Source organism: Lingula anatina, chromosome 3, assembly GCF_051362555.1.
Source record: "Lingula anatina isolate TDL-2025a chromosome 3, LinAna3.0, whole genome shotgun sequence".
Classification (NCBI taxonomy): Eukaryota; Metazoa; Brachiopoda; class Lingulata; order Lingulida; family Lingulidae; genus Lingula; species Lingula anatina.
Genome location: NC_141769.1, coordinates 18,901,537 through 18,926,426, shown reverse-complemented (window position 1 = coordinate 18,926,426; position 24,890 = coordinate 18,901,537). Strand labels below are relative to the sequence as shown.

The 24,890-nt window shown below is 35.1% G+C and overlaps 2 protein-coding genes across 3 annotated transcripts; both read left to right on the top strand.

The window, feature by feature from the left end:
• Window positions 1–22: 22 nt before the first annotated feature.
• Window positions 23–17,282, top strand: LOC106154708 (kinesin-like protein KIF3A). Of its 2 annotated transcripts, XM_087008665.1 has the most exons (18): window positions 23–167; window positions 687–788; window positions 4,778–4,946; window positions 5,574–5,718; window positions 6,043–6,127; window positions 6,493–6,598; window positions 6,974–7,113; window positions 7,382–7,579; window positions 7,937–8,114; window positions 8,910–8,921; window positions 10,316–10,417; window positions 10,700–10,865; window positions 11,245–11,425; window positions 11,781–11,891; window positions 12,325–12,450; window positions 12,801–12,923; window positions 13,714–13,838; window positions 16,335–17,282. In XM_087008665.1, exons 1-18 carry the CDS (start codon window positions 162–164, stop codon window positions 16,372–16,374), a joined length of 2,115 nt encoding a protein of 704 aa, XP_086864791.1. In that variant the 5' UTR covers window positions 23–161; the 3' UTR covers window positions 16,375–17,282. The 2 variants fall into 2 exon arrangements, with proteins under 2 accessions (XP_086864791.1, XP_086864792.1); XM_087008666.1 differs by lacking the exon at window positions 8,910–8,921.
• A 1,315-nt stretch (window positions 17,283–18,597) lies between these two features.
• LOC106181579 (E3 ubiquitin-protein ligase TRIM56-like) lies at window positions 18,598–22,577 on the top strand. The gene is made up of 2 exons (XM_087010079.1): window positions 18,598–18,653; window positions 20,385–22,577. The coding sequence occupies exon 2, from the start codon at window positions 20,404–20,406 to the stop codon at window positions 22,312–22,314; it is 1,911 nt and encodes a 636-aa protein (XP_086866205.1). The 5' UTR covers window positions 18,598–18,653; window positions 20,385–20,403; the 3' UTR covers window positions 22,315–22,577.
• The last annotated feature ends 2,313 nt before the right edge of the window (window positions 22,578–24,890 follow it).

Sequence of the window (24,890 nt, the reverse complement as noted above, 5' to 3'; positions counted from 1 at the left end):
CCAACGCGCTTCTTGGCACAGCTAACACAATCTGAATAACCTTGCTTTTGGTGTCTCTTGATCGCAGCCCCACCTACAAATGTGTCATATTTGAAAATTCCGCAAGTCGCAAAGAAAGAGTAAATTTAACCAACATGTAGTTTTCAAAGTACTCGTTCAGTATGCCGGTAAGTAAGCTATCTTGTAAATTTCATTTTTGGTATATTTATCTGCAGTATTTGAGGAGGGAGGCTAACTGGTTCTGTTTTCTAATTACATTGTGATTTACAGTTAATTATGAAAGGTGGCATACATTTTAATCGCTGTCAGATTGAGCCTGTCAGTTTCACTGCATCTTGGCTCGAGCTTGGAAAAATTATTTTCATAAATTAACTTAATATGTTCGTGATTATGATTAAATATAACAACCTGTCAACCTATAAAATTCAGTTACTACTAAATCCATGAATCAGTGCAAAAGAAAAGCAGTAAACTAAAAAGGTCACATGAAGATTGAGTTTTATTTATTTATTTATTTATTTATTTATTTATTTATTTAAATCTGACAAATGTAATGAGTATCGTTCATGGAGACAAATTTGGGTATTACAGTATGGTAAATATACTGTGATAAATAATTCCCCATACACACATACACAAAATGAAGAGGAATCACCTCTAGTATTACATTTCATTTTGGCTTGCAGGAAAAGAAGGATCCCAAGGACTCCGACAATGTACGGGTGGTGGTGAGATGTCGGCCTATCAACTCCAAGGAGAAAGATTCAGGTTGCAAGCTGACAGTCAATGTAAGTCTGTGGCTTATGTCATGTCATGATGATGTCATGTCAAGCACTTTGGGACAAACTAATGTACATTTTACTAGTACTGGCAGGGGCGGATCCAGAGTTATTGTACCACCAGCGTTAGCGCTGGCGGTACACATGGTTTCGGTCTCGTCCGGATCGTTCCGCCGGCTCCGCCGGTTCCGCCGGACGGCTACCGTTACCGCTTCTCCTCCTAGACGGTAAGGCCCCCCATACCCATCTCATGGATTTAGGTCACCTATAATCTCAACTCGTTCCACGTAAAATTTGGGCTTTGTCGGTATTGGGGTCTGGGTGTGGCACTCATTGCAATGCACCCTTGTCTAAAAATGGCAAAATTAAATGCTAATTATCTACCCTACGGAAGGAGTTATGGGAAAAATTTCTATAGACGGCTTTCCAAAAGTCATATGTGTAGATTTCAAATATACCCTTGGATTTGACCTTTGACCTTTACTTCAAGGTCAAATGGGCCAAAATTTTCAAAAAAATGAAATTTTTTACGAAAAAAAAATTTTTTGCCCTGTTATTCAGACACCACACAGACTTAACCAATAATATTATTGGAAAGTGTTACCCTTCAGGTCATCTTTCATCTCCATGAATTTGGGGTCAATCGGTGCATTTTCACGGGAGTAGCGGCCATAAGATACCGAAACTGAAAACTGTCTCTAATTCGGGAACCGTTAATGCTAGAGACCCATTCTTTTTTGCATTTTGTAGAGCATGTAAAGCCCAACACTGGAGGTGGTCTCGGTTTTTTTGTATTCCATACGGTTTTCGAGTTACGCTGTATCAAAAAGTACATATTGGTGGTAAAAGCAAAATGTGCAGTACGGTAATGGATAATAAATTTTGAACTCTGGAAAAATAAAACATAAGGCTTGGCAAAGCAGACAACTTGTGTTCAAAAATGACATTATTTCATCAAACTTGAACTTCTGAAACTTCAGAGCACCTCTTATTTCAAGAATTTTGACCAAAATGACATTTTCTTTATTTTAATTAATTTTTTCTGTACGAAATTTAAGGCACATTATGGTAACTCCAAAATTATAACATTTAGTCCCTTATATCTCCAAAACTGGCAGAGATAGGTCCATAGTTACTATTGAACTTGAATAGGAAGTCATATACTGGCAATATAAATGTGACCTTAAAATTGACCTTTGACCTACTTTTCACCATGAACTGTACTTTGCAAATTTTGCTTTCCTTTTATCTCCAAAACTGTCAGAGATAGGTCCATAGTTACTATTGAACTTGAATAGGAAGTCATATACTGGCAATCTAAATGTGACCTTAAAATTGACCTTTGACCTACTTTTCACCATGAACTGAACTTTGCAAATTTTGCTTCCCTTTTGTCTCCAAAACTGGCAGAGATAGGTCCATAGTTACTATTGAACTTGAATAGGAAGTCATATACTGGCAATCTAAATGTGACCTTAAAATTGACCTTTGACCTACTTTTCACCATGAACTGAACATTGCAAATTTTGCTTCCCTTTTATCTCCAAAACTGGCAGAGATAGGTCCGTAGTTTCTATTGGACTTGAATAGGAAGTCATATACTGGCAATCTTACTGTGACCTTGAAATTGACCTTTGACCTACTTTTCACCATGAACTGAACTTTGCAAATTTTGGTTTCCTTTTATCTCCAAAACTGGCTGAGATAGGTCCGTAGTTACTATTGGACTTGAATAGGAAGTCATATACTGGCAATCTATATGTGACCTTCAAATTGACCTTTGACCTACTTATAATCATGAACTGAACTCTGCTAATTTCTTTCTCTTTTAACTCCAAACCTGGCAGAGATAGGTCCATAGTTACTATTGAAGTTGAATAGGAAGTCATATACTGGCAATCTAAATGTGACCTTAAAATTGACCTTTGACCTACTTTTCACCATGAACTGAACTTTGCAAATTTTGCTTTCCTTTTATCTCCAAAACTGGCGGAGATAGGTCCATAGTTACTATTGAACTTGAATAGGAAGTCATATACTGGCAATATAAATGTGACCTTAAAATTGACCTTTGACCTACTTTTCACCATGAACTGAACTTTGCAAATTTTGCTTCCCTTTTGTCTCCAAAACTGGCAGAGATAGGTCCATAGTTACTATTGAACTTGAATAGGAAGTCATATACTGGCAATCTATATGTGACCTTAAAATTGACCTTTGACCTACTTTTCACCATGAACTGAACTTTGCAAATTTTTCTTCCCTTTTATCTCCAAAACTGGCAGAGATAGGTCCATAGTTACTATTGAACTTGAATAGGAAGTCATATACTGGCAATCTATATGTGACCTTAAAATTGACCTTTGACCTACTTTTCACCATGAACTGAACTTTGCAAATTTTTCTTCCCTTTTATCTCCAAAACTGTCAGAGATAGGTCCATAGTTACTATTGAACTTGAATAGGAAGTCATATACTGGCAATCTAAATGTGACCTTAAAATTGACCTTTGACCTACTTTTCACCATGAACTGAACTTTGCAAATTTTGCTTCCCTTTTGTCTCCAAAACTGGCAGAGATAGGTCCATAGTTACTATTGAACTTGAATAGGAAGTCATATACTGGCAATCTAAATGTGACCTTAAAATTGACCTTTGACCTACTTTTCACCATGAACTGAACATTGCAAATTTTGCTTCCCTTTTATCTCCAAAACTGGCAGAGATAGGTCCGTAGTTTCTATTGGACTTGAATAGGAAGTCATATACTGGCAATCTTACTGTGACCTTGAAATTGACCTTTGACCTACTTTTCACCATGAACTGAACTTTGCAAATTTTGGTTTCCTTTTATCTCCAAAACTGGCTGAGATAGGTCCGTAGTTACTATTGGACTTGAATAGGAAGTCATATACTGGCAATCTATATGTGACCTTCAAATTGACCTTTGACCTACTTATAATCATGAACTGAACTCTGCTAATTTCTTTCTCTTTTAACTCCAAACATGGCAGAGATAGGTCCATAGTTATTATTGAAGTTGAATAGGAAGTCATATACTGGCAATTTACTGCGACCTTGAAATTGACCTTTGACCTACCTTACGATGAACTTAACTTTGATTGTACCATTTTAAGTTATATATATTTTTTGCGTATTTTGAAAATTCTTGTTGATTGCATTTTTATAGCTTGTCAAGCATAAGACTGGTGGCTGTGTCCCTTATTTTGTGTATGTGGGGGTCTATACGAATGCGCTTGCTCCAGCTGGTGGTACAATATTCGGAGGCGGTATCGCCTCTCTGATCCTCTAGTTTTCTGACAGTCTTCCAAATTATCTTTGTTGATCCATCCTCCATTTTCTGACCGTCTTCTGACAGAAAAAAATTAGATACCCGTCAATGTAAACTTGAAAATCTGACCGTCTTCCAGAAGACCCAGAAGATGCCCTAAATCCGCCCCTGACTGGGGTAGCGCTAACACTCACCAAATTAGCCAAATGCTAAAACTGACTTAAATTGGCTAAACAAAAAGAGCTCGGTTTGACTTGTTTCAGTCAAACTATAACCTATTGGATAACAAATTGACAAAAAAAAAAAAAAAAAAAAGTGATTTGGTTAAGAGAAAAAAAATTGCTAGCACTACCCCAGTTTAATTCAGTTCAATAGTAGTCCTAAAAATGAAATTTAGTACTTGCTAATATTTATAACAATTGAAAAGGATGTGTTTTAGGCCACTAGTTACTGTTACACAACTATTGCTGTTTAAAGTTAAGATTAGCTTTCTATCTTAAGTTCTTCTGTTAAATTGGCTCCAGAAGCAATTTTTACTTTTGAGGAGACGGAAATTGATTTGGAATCATTAAATCAAGGTTAGTCTTACAGCATGGACATGTATCACTCTAGAGCTGTCATAGGTTATAGAGGTCCAATAATATATTATAGGTTACTAGGGTGCAACTTTTCTCTAGTAATCTGTTCTTCATCGTCTCTCTTCTAGATTGATGAGGTCCGAGGTACCGTCACAGTTCAAAACCCCAATGCTCCCCAGGGGGAGCCACCCAAGGTGTTCACCTTCGATACAGTGTTTGGGATGGAGTCGAAGCAGGTGGACGTGTACAACCAGGCGGCCAGACCCATAGTAGACAGTGTACTAGAAGGATATAATGGTATGGGGAAACAGAAACATGAACTTTTAATACTGCTACAGTGCCAGTGATCTTTGTACTATTCTTTTATCATGGAAAATTTTTAAAAAATGGGGAAAATTGATGATTTATGAGTGAAAACTGACATTAGAACTTACTGTATGTTATTGTAAAGATTGCAAAGATTGTAACAATAATAGTTTAATGAAATGGAGAAACCAATTTTTATAAATTCTTATATGATGGTATTTTGAATTGTAGGCTGAATTTTGTTACAACATTATAAAAAATATTTTAATCTACCATATAATGTGAATAATTGAAATTTAGCACACAGTCAAGTTGAATCATAAGCTGGGGTAGCGCTAGCATTTTTTTTCACTTAGCCAAATCACCACATTTTTGTCAATTTGTTATCAAAATGGTTATAATTTGGCTAAAACATGCCAAATCAAGCCCTTTTTCTTTAGCCATTTTAAGTCAGTTTAAGCATTTGGCTAAATTGGCGAGTGTTAGCGCTACCCCAGATAAGAAAATTGTAATGAAACCAGCATTAACATTAATCTTTAAGCTTAAATTGGTAAGAACATACTTTTAGAGTGTGTTTTGTATAATGCAGAGTGTTTATAATACCCCTTGGAATTTCAGGCACAATCTTTGCATACGGTCAGACAGGCACAGGGAAGACATTCACTATGGAGGGTGTCCGCACAGTCCCGGAGCTCAGGGGGATCATCCCTAACTCGTTTGCCCACATCTTTGGTCACATGGCAAAGGCAGAGGGAGACACTCGGTTAGACATAAATATATAAGTTTTTTTTTCTTAAATGACTGAATCCAAAAAAAGGAAAAGTGTGTGTGTGTGTGTGTGTGTGTGTGTGTGTGTGTGTTCATTACTGTAAAAGAATTTCATTTTTGTTTTTCTATAATTACCAGTATGTGTGAGTGATAAATCTCCTAAAGTTCACTTTGATATATCTTACAAATTGTGTCTTTAAAGTTAAGGCAAAACACTTTCACTGTTAGGAGCTTTATGTTTGAAGTTTACAGGAAAAAAGTTTTTTTCCAAGAATCAAGTCTCAGAATCTACAACTAATTAATGTAAACATTTTTCCAGATTTTTGGTCTGTGTGTCTTATCTGGAGATTTATAATGAAGAAGTAAGAGACTTGCTAGGAAAGGATCAGAGTGTCAGACTGGAGGTGGGTAGAGAGTTTAACATTTCTTATGTTTTGGATAATGATAAATAGTGATAGGTGTATATGTGTGCATGAAAATCTTTCAAGTAATATTAATATGGGAAACTTCTGAAAAACGATCTTGTTTTAAAAATGCCATATGCTGATTATGCACTGGTATTACTATTAAGTTGGCAAAGGTACTGGTACAAAATTAGTATTTTGGCTTTGTGGTACTCCATGCAAGGACAGACAGAATGTTTTAATTGATTATTTATTTTATTATTATTATTTAATTATTTTTTATTTTTGAATAAATTACATTTATTTCCTATAAAACAAAATGGGATTTGCACAAGTTAAAAATGAGCATTGACTCATACTTCCAGGTCAAAGAGAGGCCAGATATCGGAGTGTATGTCAAAGATCTGCTCCGCGTCCCAGTCCACAATGCTGATGAAATGGACAGAGTCATGACACTGGGCAACAATCACAGTGAGCAGAAGAATATTGATTGCATTAATTTTTTTTAATTAAAAAAAAAGAAATAAGCCTAGAGCCTGTGATCACTTTAAAGACATTGAGCCTCAGAAATATATAAAGTTGTATCTTAGCATGTTTAAAACTGTGTTGTTATTTCTGGTAATTTTGGGGGTTGGAGGAGCAAAAAGAAATTGCTTGTGCTCCATTTTCTGATATCCCAACTGAGAAGACTGAAACATGGAAAGTAAACAAAGAAGAACAGTGGACATAAATTCATTTCAGCTAAAAGATGGATAGATTAACTATAAAAAATTAAAATGTGTTAAAATGTGCTATTTATTTTTGTTTCTTAAAATGCGCTCAAATGTGCTATTTATTTTCTTTCAGGATCTGTTGGCGCCACACAGATGAATGCGCACAGCTCGCGTTCGCATGCTATATTCTCTATCACCATAGAGTGCAGTGAGAAGGGTCTTGACGGTGAACAACATGTGCGTGTGGGGAAACTGCATCTGGTAGATCTGGCGGTAGGTTCCAATCGCACACTTCAGAAAATATTTAGTGTTATCTATAATGATGTCATTAGAAATAATAATGAGTTTGCATTCTTCACATTCATTTTTGCACTGTTGGGAATTTGCCTTTGACATGATCAGAAAAATGAAAATGATAATGATAATGAAGATGGAAGTGAAATTAATACATAAAAATATTTTATTGAAGAATCAAAGCAAAAATAATTATGGCGACTCCTTTAAGATGTATTATTTTTACACGTGAACTGTCATATTTTAGGGCTCTGAGAGGCAGACAAAAACTGGTGCATCAGGACAGAGACTAAAGGAAGCCACAAAGATCAACCTGTCTCTTTCCACCCTGGGAAATGTCATCTCTGCCTTGGTGGACGGGAAAAGCACCCACATCCCGTACAGGAACTCTAAACTGACGCGACTTTTGCAGGACTCACTCGGAGGAAACTCCAAAACAGTCATGGTAAACTTTTTTCCTTCCCCTTTTGTGTTCAAGCTTTTTTCTCCTTACTTATAAAATGGTTTATTTCTTTCTGAACTTGATGTGAGAAGGACTTTGACATTTCTTTCTTACTGAACTTAATGGGAGAATTTTTAATCTTTTTGGATTCAACATGTTCATTTCTTTCTCTCTGAACTTAATGTGAGAAGTAATTATCTTTTTGGATCTAACCTGTTCATTTGCCATATGTCACATGTCTTGGGTGTCTTATATCATAGGTGATCGTCAAGACTATGGGTTAATTCCTACACTGTCAAATTTAGTAATAATCATATATCAGTCAATTTTAACAGAATTAATAACACTAATTGAATTTAGATTGCTAACTGTGGTCCAGTCGATTACAACTATGATGAGACCATCAGCACACTGAGGTATGCTAACAGAGCCAAGAACATCAAGAATAGTGCCAAGATCAACGAGGACCCCAAGGACGCTCAACTCAGGAGACTTCAACAGGAGATGGAGGAGCTGAAAAAACAGCTGGAGGAAGGAGGTGAGATATGAAACTACTTTCTGGATTGCCTTAACTAGACATATGTATAGAGAATATGATATAGAGAGATAAATAATTAAGTATTGTACTAGAACTTTATATTAGTTAAAAACAACAGAATGAATCAGAACTTACATTTTGACTTATAGAGATGGTTATTTTTTTGAGGCTTATGAACTATTGGTTGTAGTAGAAAAACAGCTTGAAAAAAAACTAAAGAGCTGTTTATTTCTCTATTATGATTAGATTATGAAGGTAAGCCAGAAGTGATCAGTTCTTTCATTTAGCTTCATTCCATGCAATTTAATTGAAAGCTTTTCCAAAAATTCAGTTTTCAGCAGTGCAGTATTGTATCGTTTCTGCTGTGAATCACCTAATTTGGAATTCCTAAATTGTCTTGCCTTAAGTCCAACAGTCTTTGTGATTTTTCTTCATTTTTGTGTCCTTGTTTATTTTCCATTGCTTCTAGTTATTTTTATCAATCAATTTTTCTTCCAGCAACATAGCATCTGTTTATTATCTCATGTTGCTTACTTTTTACTTTGCACAAGTTTGATATTCTCAAGTGTGTAGACTTTATATTGATGATATTTATTTGTGTCTCCTTGTCGATCAAGTCGCTTACTTAGAATTTTGCCACTGTCATGAATAGAAAACATAAATGTTGACAGCTTTCTTTTCTTTTGTGCGTTAAGAGAAATATAGACACAATGTAGCTTAATTCCAGCATTGTTCCTTTATATCCTTTAAGAACACATTTTGTCTCCCTTGCTTTTCATGTCATGGCTACCGCAGGCACTGGAGGAGGTAAAGCTATTGGGCAACATGATATTTAGTTGTAGTAACTGTGTGTCGCAAAGCAGTCTGTTGTCCTGCTTTTAGTTGTTAGATAGTCAGATGAGCAATTAATTTTATGCAAACTGTAGTCCAGATGACGATCCACTAATCTTATTAAGGAGTGATAAACATAATCGTTTTACCAATTTGAAAGTACAAATGTAATAATCAACTAAGCGATTAAATAAAGACGATTCTTGGTGAAAACTTCTCATTTATATGCTGTGAAATGAATCAATGTTTATTTGAAGACAGAGAGAAAATTGTTCTTCAGTTTCCAAATTCCTTATGTAATATGTCAGTAGTTGTAGTGGAGATAAAATCTTGTGTTTTATAATCTTATCAAATGTATTACAGTTAGATAGATCCAAAATCATTGATACTTGTTTAAACTGAATTTTTGAAAGTTGAAAAAAGAAGCAACTAACCACCAAGCTTTTCAAACTCACAAGTAAAAGGGGTGCAACAATTATACACATTATATATATATATATTATATGTAAGTATTAGAAACTTGGTTGCATGCTCTCATTAGAATGCATGAAGATAAAGTTTTTATATTTCATGAGTAGATTATTTAAAATGTGTTTTATTATTTGATCCACATAACCCAAAAGCTTTGAACTAATGTAATTTATGAGCTTAAATTTACTAATAACAAATTTACTATGTCACAAAAGCAAACTGACCTTCAAGTTATAGATGTGATCTTTCTCAAACCTATAACAAAAAAGAGCTTTCAGTAAAGGAGATGTGCATGTGTTAAATGTACTGGTATTTATCAACTTCTTGGTGTATCTTTACATACTGACCTCAAGATGGCATGCAAAATGTTTGTCAATTAAAATATTTTACTCTGGCCTATGTATCTGTAATCTTTTCACATCTTAAATGAATTATTTCGGTTAGAAAGAAGGTTTTACAATTAGATAAGCCTTTGCAACACATGTAGAGCCCAATTTACACATGCTAATATAAGGCAGCATTCAGAACAGAAGACTAACTAGTCAGAGGGTCAAATGTGGCTGACCCACTTGAATACTTCCCCACGAAGAATCTATTAAGTGCCTATGAGTGGATTACAGGGCAAGCTTTTTAATAGGTTTCCATATTTGACCTGGGGACTAGTCAGTTCACTGTTCTGAATGCGGCCAAAATGTCAAAACGATTCCTTTGTGAGATCTCATGATGATTAAATATGATGCACGTAGAAAAGTTTATAAAGACAATTTATGATGTTCAACACAAGTACTTGTACTATATGTTAATGTCTGGATGTGGATGCAGGTACCATGTAAGAAACTGTAAAATGTAAAAAGATAAGATATGAAAGAAAAAGATGAAATATTTTCTTTCCCTTGCAGGGAGTGGTGATGAGGAGAGTGAGTCAGAGGAGGAGTCAGAGGAAGAAGAGGTGATTGGGGAAGATGGAGTGAAGAGAATGGTGAAGAGGAAGAAGAAGAAAGGTTTGTATTTTCTGGATTGTATTTTAGAACTTATTTGATATTCTTTATGCTTACAACATTTTATGTTATTGAACACAATGTTTACCTTTGCTGAATTATATACATTTTTATTTTTTTATCACAAAGTTAGCATATCCTTTTCTAAAGCAAATGATACAAAGATCATTTAAAAGTTGTCTCCTTTTATTCTCAAAATTAAAAAAAAAAACACTTAACAAAATGGATCAACAAGATGATCCCAGAAATTTGGAAAGATTCTGCACTTATTTTCTCTTTTTAAAGGAAAACGTGGAAATAAAGGAATATCTAAAGAAAAGATGGCAGAAATTGAGGCAAAAATAGAGGCAGACAAAAAGATCCTAGAAGAAAAGAAAGACATGGCAGAAGAAGAGAGAAACCAAGTGAAGAAGGACTTGGAAGAGAAGGAGGCTGAATTGAAGAAAGCAAGGTAAAAATATTTTTCTCCCACATTTAACTGTATTATATGCTACTCATTTACAGGTTAATACTACAACATCATTCTCTCTGTTAATTCTTTTCTCCAAATTTGTTTCTTTATATTATGTACAGACGCAGTCACCTGCGTCTGTCGTCGCCGTTGCCGTGCAGTTATTTTCTGCTTTTCTGTCTGTACATTTGACAGCTTTGCTGCCTTGTTTTGTTTTTCACTGGGGAGGAAAAATTAAGATATATTTTTACAGTTTTTAATAGCTTGTATTTAAGACTTTTGTGAACTTATATGAATTATTGTACCAAATACTGTGTTGTTTATGAATAGGACTGACAATTTCAGCATGTCTGTATTGAATACTATTTTAACCTTTCAGTGAAGAGCAGCAAGCACTTGCCCAGCGCCTCCAAGCCCTGGAGAAGAAGGTGATTGTTGGTGGAGAAAACCTGCTGGAGAAGGCAGAGGAGCAGGAACGCCTGCTGGAGGAGAGCGCCAGAGAATTGGAGGAGAGGAAGAAAAAAGAAGATGCACTGAAGAAAGCCATTGAAGAGAGAGAGGTGGGGCAGGGTGAAGATTGATGTTGGATTTTATTCAAGAACCATTATAGATATCATATAACATGGAATGTTTAGTCAATAATCCACTTTCTCTCTTACTTCAAGGCAGACATTCTCCCAAAATTTTTAAAGAAAGCAAATCACCCCCTTTTTTAATTAAAAGTTCTTTCTGAAGACCTAAAAATTTATCTTAATTATGTTTTAATAACTGTCCAAGAAGTAATAAAATATACATGTATTCTTTTCCTAAAGATAATTTTTCTAAAGATGAATTTACCTGTACTTACCTGTATTTATTTGTTAAGGCTGAGCTTTCTTAATCCAATATTTACCTGTATTTCTCCAATTTTCCAAGGCTGAGCGTCTAGACATAGAGGAGAAATATTCCAGTTTGCAGGAAGAGGCAGCAGGCAAGACAAAGAAGCTGAAGAAGGTCTGGACCATGCTCATGCAGGCAAAATCAGAGGTAAGATCTGAAACTGGTTTGCAGGGAAAGGCATTTACATGGGAAGTGTGAAATAAGATTATTCTGCCTCACAGTTGACTCTAAAGTTTCCTAGTACCATTAGATTGCTTTCACGAATAATTGACTGCAACTTGTCCATTCCATGGAGCAGTAGACTTGGAGTTGGAATAGTCACTGGTTAGAAGGAAATAGTGCAGATAGGATTTTTTCCTCTGGTTGTAATTGAAAATTTAATGTTTCTGGGCAGCTTTCTATCATAATACTACCAATTAATACATTTCTCTCTTCTTTAGTCTAATAACCCAGTGTCATGTCTGCTAGTGTAAATGATTACATTTGTTTAATAAAGAATTAAAACAATCGACAGTTTCTATCTTTGAACTGAGAACTGTATCTACTTGCACTCAGCTTATACTGTTTATGTTATTTCCAGATTGCTGATCTTCAACAGGAACATCAGCGAGAGATGGAAGGACTGTTAGAAAATGTCCGTCAACTCAGTCGTGAGTTACGACTACAGATGCTTATTATCAACAGTTTCATTCCACCAGAGTATCAGGTATTTTATTGTATAGTTATAAGTATTTATATTATATTATATTATATTATATTATATTATATTATATTATATTATATTATATTATATTATAAAACTTTTCAAAAAGTTTCATTTTTCATTATTTATTTATTATTTAAAATTATAACTTAACATATCAGTATAAGTTGCATCATCCTGTGGGCAACAATATTGTACTAATTGCCACGTTGGGCAGTGAAAAATAATGCTATAACCTACAACAGTGTAGCCTCATAAACATTGTAGACAAGTTGTGGAATGGTCCTTAGTCAACCAAGATTTTAAAAAATCATATTTGAGGATTCATATGACATGAAATATTTTTATTGTAGGAAATGATAGAACAGTATGTGCACTGGAATGAAGATATAGGGGAGTGGCAGCTGAAGTGTGTGGCCTACACTGGGAATAATATGAGGAAACAGACACCACTGCCTGAGAAGGAAAAAGATAAAGTAAATAAAGATATAGATATAATGATATATTAATTTATCTTTTATAAAGTCACACATGTTATCCTCAGTGCAGCTTACATAAAACCAGACAAAAGACCGTGTTTTTTTGACTGCTGCAAAATACAATATAATGATGAGCATATATTTATAAGAATTAAAGGGATAACAACTGTTAGTAATATATCCATATTTCACAATAAATACATTGTATATAACTCATAGAAATACAGTAAATTCTATTTTGCCCCCAAAACGGCGGTTAACACAATTATTTTGGAATATGTACTTGCCATCACATCAAGTGACCTCCATAGATGGCTAAACTCTGTAATAATCAAATAATAAAACTCTTAAGAGATTATTACAAAAAAAAAACAAACTATTTTTGAAAAAAAAAACAAACAAAAAAAAAAAAACGGGAACTAATTTTGAATGTTGAAATGGATTCATTTACAATTGGTTAGTATAGGAAAATTGTCCTTATCCCCAGGAAAATTAATTTTGTGGCCAAAATGAACAGTTGTTATCCCATAAAGTTGTAAAAAATATAAGAAGTTGAAAAAAAAATTACAAGCACAAGTGTGTTTCATTTTGTAAATGTCAAGTCATAATAATAATCATACTTATAATAATTGTTGAATAATAGGGATAATAATTATTATAATAATTCATTTTCAAAGGTTTTAATAATGAAATTAACATTAACAAAATGGCTTTCATTTGAATTGATCTGAGTATATTAAGAAGTACATGGACTCCATGTTATCTCATATTATGATAATTATTCCAGCTTGCAGATTTTGACCTCTCTCAAGTCTACCTAGCCTACTCTGCAGAGAGCGCAGAAGAAGCCATGAGACCTAAGACTGCTGGGAAGGATCGACCCAAGACAGGCCGACCCAAGTCTTCGAGAAAGTAAGAAATTCACCTAGATATTTCTTGAAAAAGAGACCTTGGTTGGTGGTAATATCTCCAAGTTAAAATGCTCCGGTCTGTCCATCTTGATCTCCTTTGACTGCAGAGAAAGTGATTTCTCCTTATGCCCCTTTAGCCCTATATATGAAAGTTATTGCATTTTAAGGGTAGTATTAGTTGAATCTGTTAACTAGTGTAATAAGTAGGTATCTGATAACATATTACATATAGTGATCATAGTGATAACTTTTGGCACCTGAGTTACATTTGGGTCATGTTATACTTGGTATCTGTGAATTAAGATAATCATGCTAAACAAAATTACATATTATTTACAAAATCATCTCACTATAATTAAGCAAGTTTTATTAAAAAAAAAAAACAACTACTTTTTATGTACAGACACAGATGTGTCTGTACATATAGCCATCATCTGCGTCTGTCGTCGCCGTCGCTGTCGTCGCTGTCGTCGCCGTCGCCGTGCACTTTTACCGATAACACGATAAGTGGAAAACCATTTTACCTTTTGACTTGAAACTTGCAGAACTGATGAATATTCATAATACGCAGGTCAAGTTCGAAAATCAGCATGATCGGGTCACTTTTAGGGAATTTATGCAGTTTTTTCACTTTTTTCAGCATATATGCAGCACCGATAACACGATAAGTGGAAAACCATTTTACCTTTTGACTTGAAACTTACAGAACTGATGAATATTCATAATACGCAGGTCAAGTTCGAAAATCAGCATGATCGGGTCACTTTTAGGGAATTTATGCAGTTTTTTCACTTTTTTCAGCATATATGCAGCACCGATAACACGATAAGTGGAAAACCATTTTACCTTTTGACTTGAAACTTACAGAACTGATGAATATTCATAATACGCAGGTCAAGTTCGAAAATCAGCATGATCGGGTCACTTTTAGGTAATTTATGCTGTTTTTTCACTTTTTTCAGCATATATGCAGCACCGATAACACCATAAGTGGAAAACCATTTCACCTTTTGACTTGAAACTTACAGAACTGATGAATATTCATAATACGCAGGTCAAGTTCGAAAATCAGCATGATTGGGCTATTTTGAGGGAATTTATGCTGTTTTTTCACTATTTCAATATAAATGCAACACTGATAACACAATATAAGAAAAACGGATTGGCCAATTGTAATTATACTCACAGGAGTGGTCAATCTTACTAAAACGCAGGTTGAGTTCGAAAATCAGCATAATCGGGCCATTATTTTAGAAGTTATACTGTTTTTTTCACATTTCCTCAGATTCAATTCTTAAGCATGTTAACAGTCTCATTATTTAACTAATAAGATGCCTAAAAGTGTTTGTTTGATATTTCCTGCATCTTTACAACATTGTTAGTTGATTATGTAAAAAACATGGTAAACTTGTTATCATGTATTGTGTAATAAAGTGTCAAAAATGGAAATAAACTCATATCATTGCAGTTTGTCAGATTCAATCATCCACTATGTTCAGAATCTCAGAATGGAGGAAATTGGACATTTAACACTGTTCTATTGATACTTTTCCCATCTCATCAATTTTTTTAGTTGGTCATATAAAAATGGCAGTAAAATGTTTATTTTGTTTTATGTTAAAAAAGTGTTAAAAATGGAAATAAACCCATTTCAGAACAGTGCTGTCTTGTTTACATTTTGGCATTTTCAAGGCGTGACTTTGAAGTCCCATGGGCCTGAAGACCTTTGCTAGTCACATTTTCTGAATATCTGTGATACAAATATTTTATAATTAAAAATTGATGGTCATTAAGCTGTTAAACATTATGTAATATTGCATCAAAATTTGAAGAAACCCCTATTTTGGGCACTGCTTCCATGATGACCATTTAAGGAAAATCATGTCACTTACTGTTCTCAAACTTACAGGAAAGAAACATGGGACTAAAATGCAGCTTCAGTAGGCAATGCAGTCTGTTTGGTATTTTTTTTTTTATTTTATTTTTATTTTTTATTTATTTTTTTTTTTGGCAGTTAAACAGTTTTTTGTGAAAATTTAATTTTTCACATATTGGCATTTTCAAGGTGTGACTTTAAAGTTCCATGATCTTGAAGACTTTTGCTTGTCACATTTTCTGAATGTCCATGTTACTAATATTTTATTAATAACATTTGATTGTCATTATGCTGTTAAACATTATTTAATGTTGTATCAAAATTTGAAGAAACCCCTATTTTGGGCACTGCTCCTATGATGACCATTGAAGGGAAATCATATCACTTACTGTTCTCAAACTTATAGGAAAGAAACATGGCACTAAAATACAGCTTCAATAGGCAATGCAGTCTGTTTGGTAAATTTTTCTGGCAATTTAACAGTTTTTTGTGAAAATTTAATTTTTCACTTATTTGCATCTTTATTTTCTGTTCTTTGTCTGTACATTTGACAGCTTTGCTGCCTTGTTAGATATTCCTTGTTTACTTCTGTAATAGATTATTACATATTTTTCATTTCAGGAAGAGGAAAGAAGCAGACATTGATTCCCTTCTCCAGTAAATTAGACAGATGAAAATAACACAAATTTGAACTAAATTCTCCACAAGGAAGAGAAGCAGAGCAGAGGTCATCTACATATTAAATTGCATTTATTATAACATCATTATTGAGCACAAACAGTATGTGGATTTAATGTTTTGTGTATTTGTAGATCTCAATTTAATATTATTGTGCTCACTGGCAGTTTTAAATGTTGTGCATGGTTTTAGACTGGTGTACTTGTAGAGTTGTTTTGTTAACCAAATATATGTAGCTGATATTATATAGCTGTAGTGTGTATGATAGAATTTCTGAGAGAGAGAGTGAGAAAGAGAGAGAGAGAGAGAGAGCAATTTGATAATTTATTACAGTTCATTTATTATCATTAAATATACAATTACAGTACAGTTTCCTTTATTGTTTTACTACCATCTTTGTTATCCAGTATAAACACCTGAATTTTCTCTGTATGTTTTGAGCTTTAACTTTATTGTTATCCAATACTTATAAGAAGGACACCAGGCTTCACTGTAGCTTTCATTGTCTGAACTTTGTAAATGAAATACAAAAGAAAAAATCATTGTAAACATTTATTCATATTATACAGCAAAAACTTACAATATTAACAATTTTTACAATTGATGAATGTCCCATCTTTTACTTTCAAGCATTTATTTGTATTTGTTTTTATATTTACTTAAAAAAATTATGAATTATTGACAATACTTCTAGACAAAGTGTACTAAGTACACAAGATTGCATGGTTACTTCCACCTTTGGACAACCTTTTCATCCATTGTATTAGCATTTTAGCTACTTATTTTTGGCACTTTTTTTCCCTAATTTTACACAATTAAAGTGAAACTTATGCTGTATTTATTTAATTATTGGTCAGAAAGTGAGTAAAGATTAAATCAGTACAATATTTATGTTGTTGTGTTATCATATTAAATTTTCTGCATAACTTTATTTTTAACAGCAAATGAAGATTATTTACAAATTAATTTTATCACTTCGAAAGTATAAGTTTGTATACAATGGTTTAACTATGTATGTGTTTTAACACATACATATGTCTCCATACAAATGAAATAATACCTTATTTTGGTTTGAAGAATGATGCAGTAACCTGAACATGAATAGTTTGTACTCATCCTGGTTTAAGTAAATTTACTAAAATATTTTCCACGACATTTTTAAAAAAAAATTTGTTGTCATATAAACATTGAGGGCACAAGCTGGTTGGCCAGTCGATAAGCTTGGGAATTATGGACTAAAAATACACGAGGGATTTTTTCTGTTTTAAAATTATATGTGCCAGTCAAAACAGCTGTGTTTTAATCTAAAATAAAAAAAATTGATAAAAAATCCAATAAGAAGTGGAAAATATCTAAGCCCTATAAAAGTATTGATGTGATAAGTTCACGGGTCTTTGGAAGCGTGTGAATGATGTTAAAGTTCAATAAGTTCAGAGGCCAACAAAGTGTTAGAATAATTTGTACATTTCACAGGTCATTAAAAAAAGGTTGTGAAGGGTGTGGTTAAAGCTTTTGATGAGTACAATGCCTGGAAATCTTTACCGACAGTACTGTTTGATTTATTGAATTATTAAATATTTTCATTGGGATTCAAAGCTCATCAATTGTTATAACAATTAATTTAAATTATTTAAAATGCGAGGCTAACAAAATGGTCTCCACTTCAGTCATATGGCAACTTTGATCACAACAGAGAACCATTCGTGTAACCATAAGTGAAAATAGACCAAAGATTATGTTAACTATACGGTCAAGCTTACTTATATTTCTGCAAGGTAAGATAATTTTCTGCCAATATAATGCCACCGTTGTGATTAATTACCTATGTTTGATTGAACTCTGCCACCTGTATAATATGGCTTTGTTGGTGATATCACTAACCTTCGGATTTAACCTTAGGGCCTATGATGTCACAATGAAAACTTCAAATGAGAACGACAAACTTGTAGTATAATGACGGCCAGTAAGATAAATAACTTCAATAAAATTCAACTACATTTAACCCAAAGCCCTTAATCCCAAAACCCTTATTCAACTTCAACAAAAAGACTGAACCTTGCTATAAACTGCGTTCAGTGATTGGCTTTTTTTTTCTATTTAAACGCTCAGTGACGTCAATAAGTTCATTGTGTCCCCATCCACTCACTACTACGTGGGATTGTGGACTAAAAATACACGCCGGGTTTTTTTCTGTTTACTTGCGGTTCGCGACAGTTGCGTCTTAAACTGTGTTGTGAAGGGTGCGGTTGGTTGAAGCTTTTGGTGAGTAAAATACATAGAAATTTTCGCCCGTGGTACTATTTGATTTCTAACGGTATGCGATATTTCATCTTTGGAATTCAAAGTTCATCATCAATTGTGATATTTGAATGAAATTTAGAAGGCAAGGTTTATAAAATGGTCTCCGATTTCGATCACAACAAGATTTGAAAGTGAAAATAGATCTAGGACGATTTTTATCCGTTTAAATGTAAGGTCATGCTTACCTGTATTTCTACGATGGAAGAAAAGTCAATTTTGTGTCAATATGATGTGACCGTCGAAATTCACTGTTGATGGAGGCCTATATTTGAACTTTGCCGATTTTATAATTGCTTTGTTGGTGACGTCACCACCCTACGTCTGAATACATGTCTAAAAGGGGGATTTTTTTGTTTACATTAATCCTCAAGTTTGCTGTACTCCTAACATTGACATTAACATTACAACTGATACAGGGCCTGTCGGACTTTTTTTGAGATAAGAATTTATCTTGAAATAGACTTACAAATCGATTGCTTAACCTAGGTTCGGGGGGGGGGGGGGGGGGGGGGGGGTCTGGAACGACAGACCTTTGATGCAAAGTCGACCATCGCCCCCTTGGCGTGCGGTTCGGGATTCGGGGCCTGCTCAAAATCCCTAAAATTTTTTGGTGTTTTGGTGGGCAAACGGTGCCCTTTGGTACGGTTTAGAACTATGTTTTAGCTAGTCCAAATTCTAATTTCAAGAAGGAAGAAGGGAATATTGATGTGATATTTTTTCAGAAACCAAAGGGGGGTCAGGGGGGTATCCACCACTAAAGGTTTGATCTGTTAATTATTTACTGGTTGTTTTATGACAGACATATTGACGAATGACCTAACTAGTACATAAAGCTGCATAAAAATGGACAGCTAAATGGAATTTATTGGGTGGATTATTCGTATTTTTTCTCAGATGTCATTATAAATACATTAAAATATCTCAATTAATGTGTATATATAACAGTATCCGTACAAAATACAGTGTGAGTTTAATATGCCATTTTATAATTACTAATAAAAAATAGATGAAATATATGTGATGTCAATCCTATATGATATCAACTTAACTGCCACATATTTGATTATGTAAATTTACAGCGAAGGTCATTAAATAGCTCAGCATCGATACTGATGAAATACCGATACCGATGAAATCGAACCTACGTGAAGACGTGCAAATCGACAAGTCAGCATTTCGTTCACTAGAATATCTTTTTTTCACAAAATAAGTCGTCATTTTTAAAATTCCCAATGTAAGTGACAGTCACAAAGAACACCAAAGAATATATATACTGTAATGCTAGTCGCTTGTTAGGAGCACCTCAGTGAAATACTTATTGAAATACTTTATAAATGACACAAAGGTTACCCTTTACCAGGGCCACGGATTGCTTTTTCACTAGACATACACACATTTCTGGCACATTTCTTAACTTAGAGAAAAGAGCACAAATACTCTGGTAGAGGGAAACAAAAAGAAGCATTGTATGAAACGGAAAATATTTAGTGTCATCAAGCGGTACAAGTATACGTCTGAGTAGCAAAGATAAAGAACGAAATTTCTGTAACACTGTTGCTGAAAAAGGAAAACCCTATGAAAACGGGTAACAGACGTCAATCGATGAACTTATTCTACAAGCCCCATACTTTTAAGTATTAAGATCTTACACACGCCTCTCCCCATTAACCTAATTTCATTCTCTATTTACAGAAGGCCTGCATCAAAAACAATGGCTCTTTCAAAAGCACTCAATAAAGATTTCCTGACATGCATCATTTGTGAGGAAAGGTATGAAGAACCTAAAATACTTCCTTGCGTCCACAGTTTCTGTAAGAGGTGCCTTGAGGGGCACGTGAAGGTCAAACTCGACCAGAACCGCCGTTTCCCATGCCCCATCTGTAGGAGGGAATGCGAGCTGCCAGAAAAGGGGACGGAAGATTTGGAGAAAAATCGTCTTCTTGCTAATCTTGCTGAGGTAGTCAACAAGGTCGACGAAGCAAAGACGCAGGACAAATGCGAGACATGCGCCCTTAAAGAGCCCCCAGTAGATGCAGATGCAACAAAAAGATGTTTGAAGTGTGATGACAACATGTGTGACGTCTGCAGTGCAGAACACCGACGTCACGGTGGATGTCGCGACCACCAGCTTATCCCATTGGGCGAACTCAATGATGAAGCATACACCAGTGAACTTCGCTCTCGCCAACAGATTCTGTGTAACCATGACAACGAAACCCTGGCTAAAGTATTCTGTTGTGGCTGCGTAAAGTTCATATGTGGAATATGCGTTTCTCTTAAACACAAAGATCACGAATGCGAGTACATACCATCAGCTGCCAAAGGTGGAAGAGATAGCTTGGCCACCGCCGAAGAAGAGATTGGTCAGCAAGAAACAAGAGTAACGAGTCTTCTTTCAATCATGAAGCTACGCAAGACGGGTTTACATTGTCACGGCGAGGAACTGAAGAAATCTATTAGCAATCGTGAGGAAGATCTCGTTGCGTTGGTTAGAACCAATGGGGATCGCATGCGTAAAGAAGTGGACGAAGCTATGATCCAGGAAAAGGAAGTCCTGGAACCCATGGAAAAGGAGCTAGAATTGATCCAGGGATGTTTTGTGAGCTTCAGGGAATTTACCAACACCTTAATTACTCACGGTTCCGACCCAGAGGTCTTGCAGATCATGGCAAACTGCCTGAGACGCAGCAAGGAATTAACCGAGATGAAGCTACCGACCATCCCAACCACCAAAAGCCTAACCCTAGATGCCAAGCATGTCAACAATATGTCAACTGTCATTCGTGAGTGTATGGGCGAGATGCGACATGCCAGGGACAAGGAACTGTTGTGGTCATTCCGCGTAGACCTAAATACTGATCCTAAGGAAACACTATCGCATGTAGCTGTAGATGCTGAAGGGCGCATATATGTTGGTGTATGGTGTACAAAGGATAAGGAGAGGAACAAGATCAACGTATACGACATTAACAGGCGCTTAATGGCGACTTTAACAAACCCTGAGTTAAAGGTAAGCGGTCTCGCTTGTATTGCATTCGACCAAGATGGAAACGTTGTCTTGCGGTCACAGGCAGATAACTTGGTAATGATCTTCAGCAGGGAAGGCAAACTGCTATCTAGTTTCCACAGCCCACAGCCGCACGCAGTGTCAGTGGACAGCAAGGGCCAGTACGTCATTGCTGGAAGGGAAGCAATATACATCCACGACAAGGATGGGCAGGTCGCTCATAGTTTTCCTGATCCACTGCAAGGCAATGTCTTCAAACATGTCGCAGTCAGCGTTACAGGTGATATTCTTGTGTCACATCCCAGTGCTCACAAAGTACTCTCCTACAACCCCGTATCCGGTGTGCTGAAGTTCACGTACGGAACCAAAGGCTGTGGTGATGGTCAGGTGAACGAACCAAAGGGAATGTGCTGCTTGGCAAACGGTGATATCATATTGGTTGATGACAAAAACAATCGCCTTCATCTTCTCTCTCCGGACGGTGTGTTTAAGAAGTTTCTTCTTACCAAAGAAGACGGGTTGAAATCCCCACAGGATGTTGCCCTCACCCCTGATGGAAAGGTTGTCGTTGTCGAGAATAGAGGAGCTGTAAAGTGCTTTGCCCTCCAAGATTAAGAGAACAATTTAAAACACGAAATGTGAAAAGTAAACATTATGCTACAGATCGAGAAAAATATGCAAAAAGGCCGACATAAAAGTATATTGAATTTTTAAGAAATATTTGAAAGATTTAAAATTGAACCGTTGTTGCGATTTGATTTGTTATGGGAATGTTGGTAGGTACATGTATATAAACAGTACCGCTTAAGGCTGAACTATTGTAAATTGAAACTCTAAGTGGTTTATTTTAATAAAAGACACTTATTTATTTTAAATCACTTGTGATAGGTTTGCTTTTGTAAAAAACTTTTCATAACCGTTTGAGTGCGTTTGCCTGGTGTGGTGGTGGTGGTGGTACGGTGGTGTGTGTGTGCGTGTGTATGTGTGTGTGTGTTGAGTGCTCTACTTGCTTAGTAGTTTTGCTTTATAGATTTAGTAACTCATTCTGTGTAGGAGGGTTGTATTATTTACTCCTGAACAAAAATAATATTATTGTTTATATTAAAGTTTCACTTAAATATTTGTTGAACCCTTGTACGAAATAATTATTTATGTTGACGTGAGAAGTTAATGTATATCTGGTGATCTGCAGTAAACATCACAACCCAGCCATCGTCTCTGGAAATATTATACATTGAACATTCAAACATTTAGCGACAACATTATTTTGTTCTGTGTAATAATGATATCACTCTTTCCCCAAAACGGGCAGTAAAGAATCTGTGCTTTGTACTGAAGTTACTCAAACACTGAAGTTACACAGCACTGGCGTTTATGGGCCTGCCATCTGACAAAATGGTTAACGTACATGTACGGCGTCTCCTTGTGAGCAGAATTGGCGGACTCTATTTAGTTATTGTTTTTTACAAATATTTGCTGTTTAATGGGTATAGCAGATAAATTCTAGAGTTGCGCGTTTTTCTTTTAACTTTATTTAATTAATTTGCTTTTTCACTAATTTTTGTTGGTGGTTGTGGGTGTCATCTCCACAAAGTGATCGATTTCTGACCATAAGAACAACAGCGTGAATGTTTTCCTATGGAAAAATACACTTACTGATCAATGCCAAATGATTATTTGATAATAAAGACTAGCAGCAACTCACATCTTCCTTTTTATCGTTAATTGATTTTATGAAATGGCGATGTAATTTAGTAAAATATAGCTACATGTAATAGTCGCACATCGAATTATTTGGTGAATTTAGTCTTAACAAAAACAATGATGAATTAAGAAATGTTTAAGGGTATTGTAAGCATTTCTTATCATCCAAATAGTGATAATGAGTTTTTCCTGCATCTAACTATAAAAATATGCATCTGTGTTTGTGCTGATTAAAAAAATAAATAAATAAAACGGTGTCGAAAATATAATATATAGGCGTTTATGTATTTACGTTGCAATGAATAAGCGTAGGTAACTCAAGGCCTTAATTTAACACCTATTTTGAGGTGAGGTAGCAATCGATATGGGGATTTTAATCTAAGTTAAAACTTAATACCCGAACATGATTTTTATTACGACAATTAGCGAAATTGACCAGGCAATGGCGGATTTAAAGAGGGGTGTCAGGGGGTCCAGAACCCCCTTGGATTTCTGAAAAAAATCATACCATTGGTCCCCTTCTGAAATTAGAATTTTTTCTAGCTGAATCATAGATCTAAACCGTACCAAATGTCACCGTTTTCCCTATTAAATACCAAAAATCTTTGGAACCCTTCAGCGGGCCCCGAACCCCACGCCGCGGGGCCAGAAGGGTATGGACTACAAATCCTTGCCGTTATTTTGGTTTAAATGTTTTTGTTAAGGAGTTATGAGCCCCGAATTTCAAATTTGCCTTAAATCATTTAAGGCATTATTTTGCTTTTGCAACAATAAAATCTAAACTAAGACTTTTAAGAAAAATCGCTGGCAGGGTTTTGGAGTACTAAATGGTGTCATTAAATCGGTGTTGAAACGGCTGATCTTGGGTGCTCGTTCGGAAAAAAAATTGAGAATCCAATTTTTCAGTTTTTACCCCAAAATCAAAATTGTGACGTCACCCGGAAGATTTCATATATGTAAATTTTAATTAATTTAGTCACTGAACAGAGAAGATTTATCTATTACCCCAAAGAATGTGTGTAAGGCAAAAAAATAAGGAGTTTTGGCCAAAGGGTGACACTATCCTTTACATTGAAATGTATCACTTTGAAATGAATACCGTAACAAATCAAATAATACTTAGACTGAGCGTGAAGTAAAGCTTCACACAGCGATAGAGCCAATGCCTTCATAGTGAACAAATGATTAAATGTCAGTAGATTTTTACTCCTCATCTCATTTGATATCAGATGTTTATAGAACACATAGGGTGTTCACTTGCGTTGTGGCAAAGTAAAATTTTGTCAGACCTGTTGATTTTTAAGGCATATACACTCAAGGGGGGGGGGGGGGTAAAACGATGAACTGAAGTCTACTGCGGTACTGCATCATGTGTAGTTTGCTATTAATTTAATATGTTCCATTGACCTTTGGTATCTCAAAAACATACTAACCAATAGATTTGATATATGTCTGTCTGTGAAAACGGTTTATGTGTAGTAACAATC

Coding starts and splice junctions, on each gene's coding strand:
- LOC106181579 (XM_087010079.1), top strand. CDS start 20,404: ATGGCTCTTTCAAAAGCACTCAATAAAGATTTCCTGACATGCATCATT.
- LOC106154708 (XM_087008665.1), top strand. Junction 10,866..11,244: donor GCTGAATTGAAGAAAGCAAG/GTAAAAATATTT, acceptor TTAACCTTTCAG/TGAAGAGCAGCAAGCACTTG. Junction 13,839..16,334: donor CGACCCAAGTCTTCGAGAAA/GTAAGAAATTCA, acceptor TTTTCATTTCAG/GAAGAGGAAAGAAGCAGACA.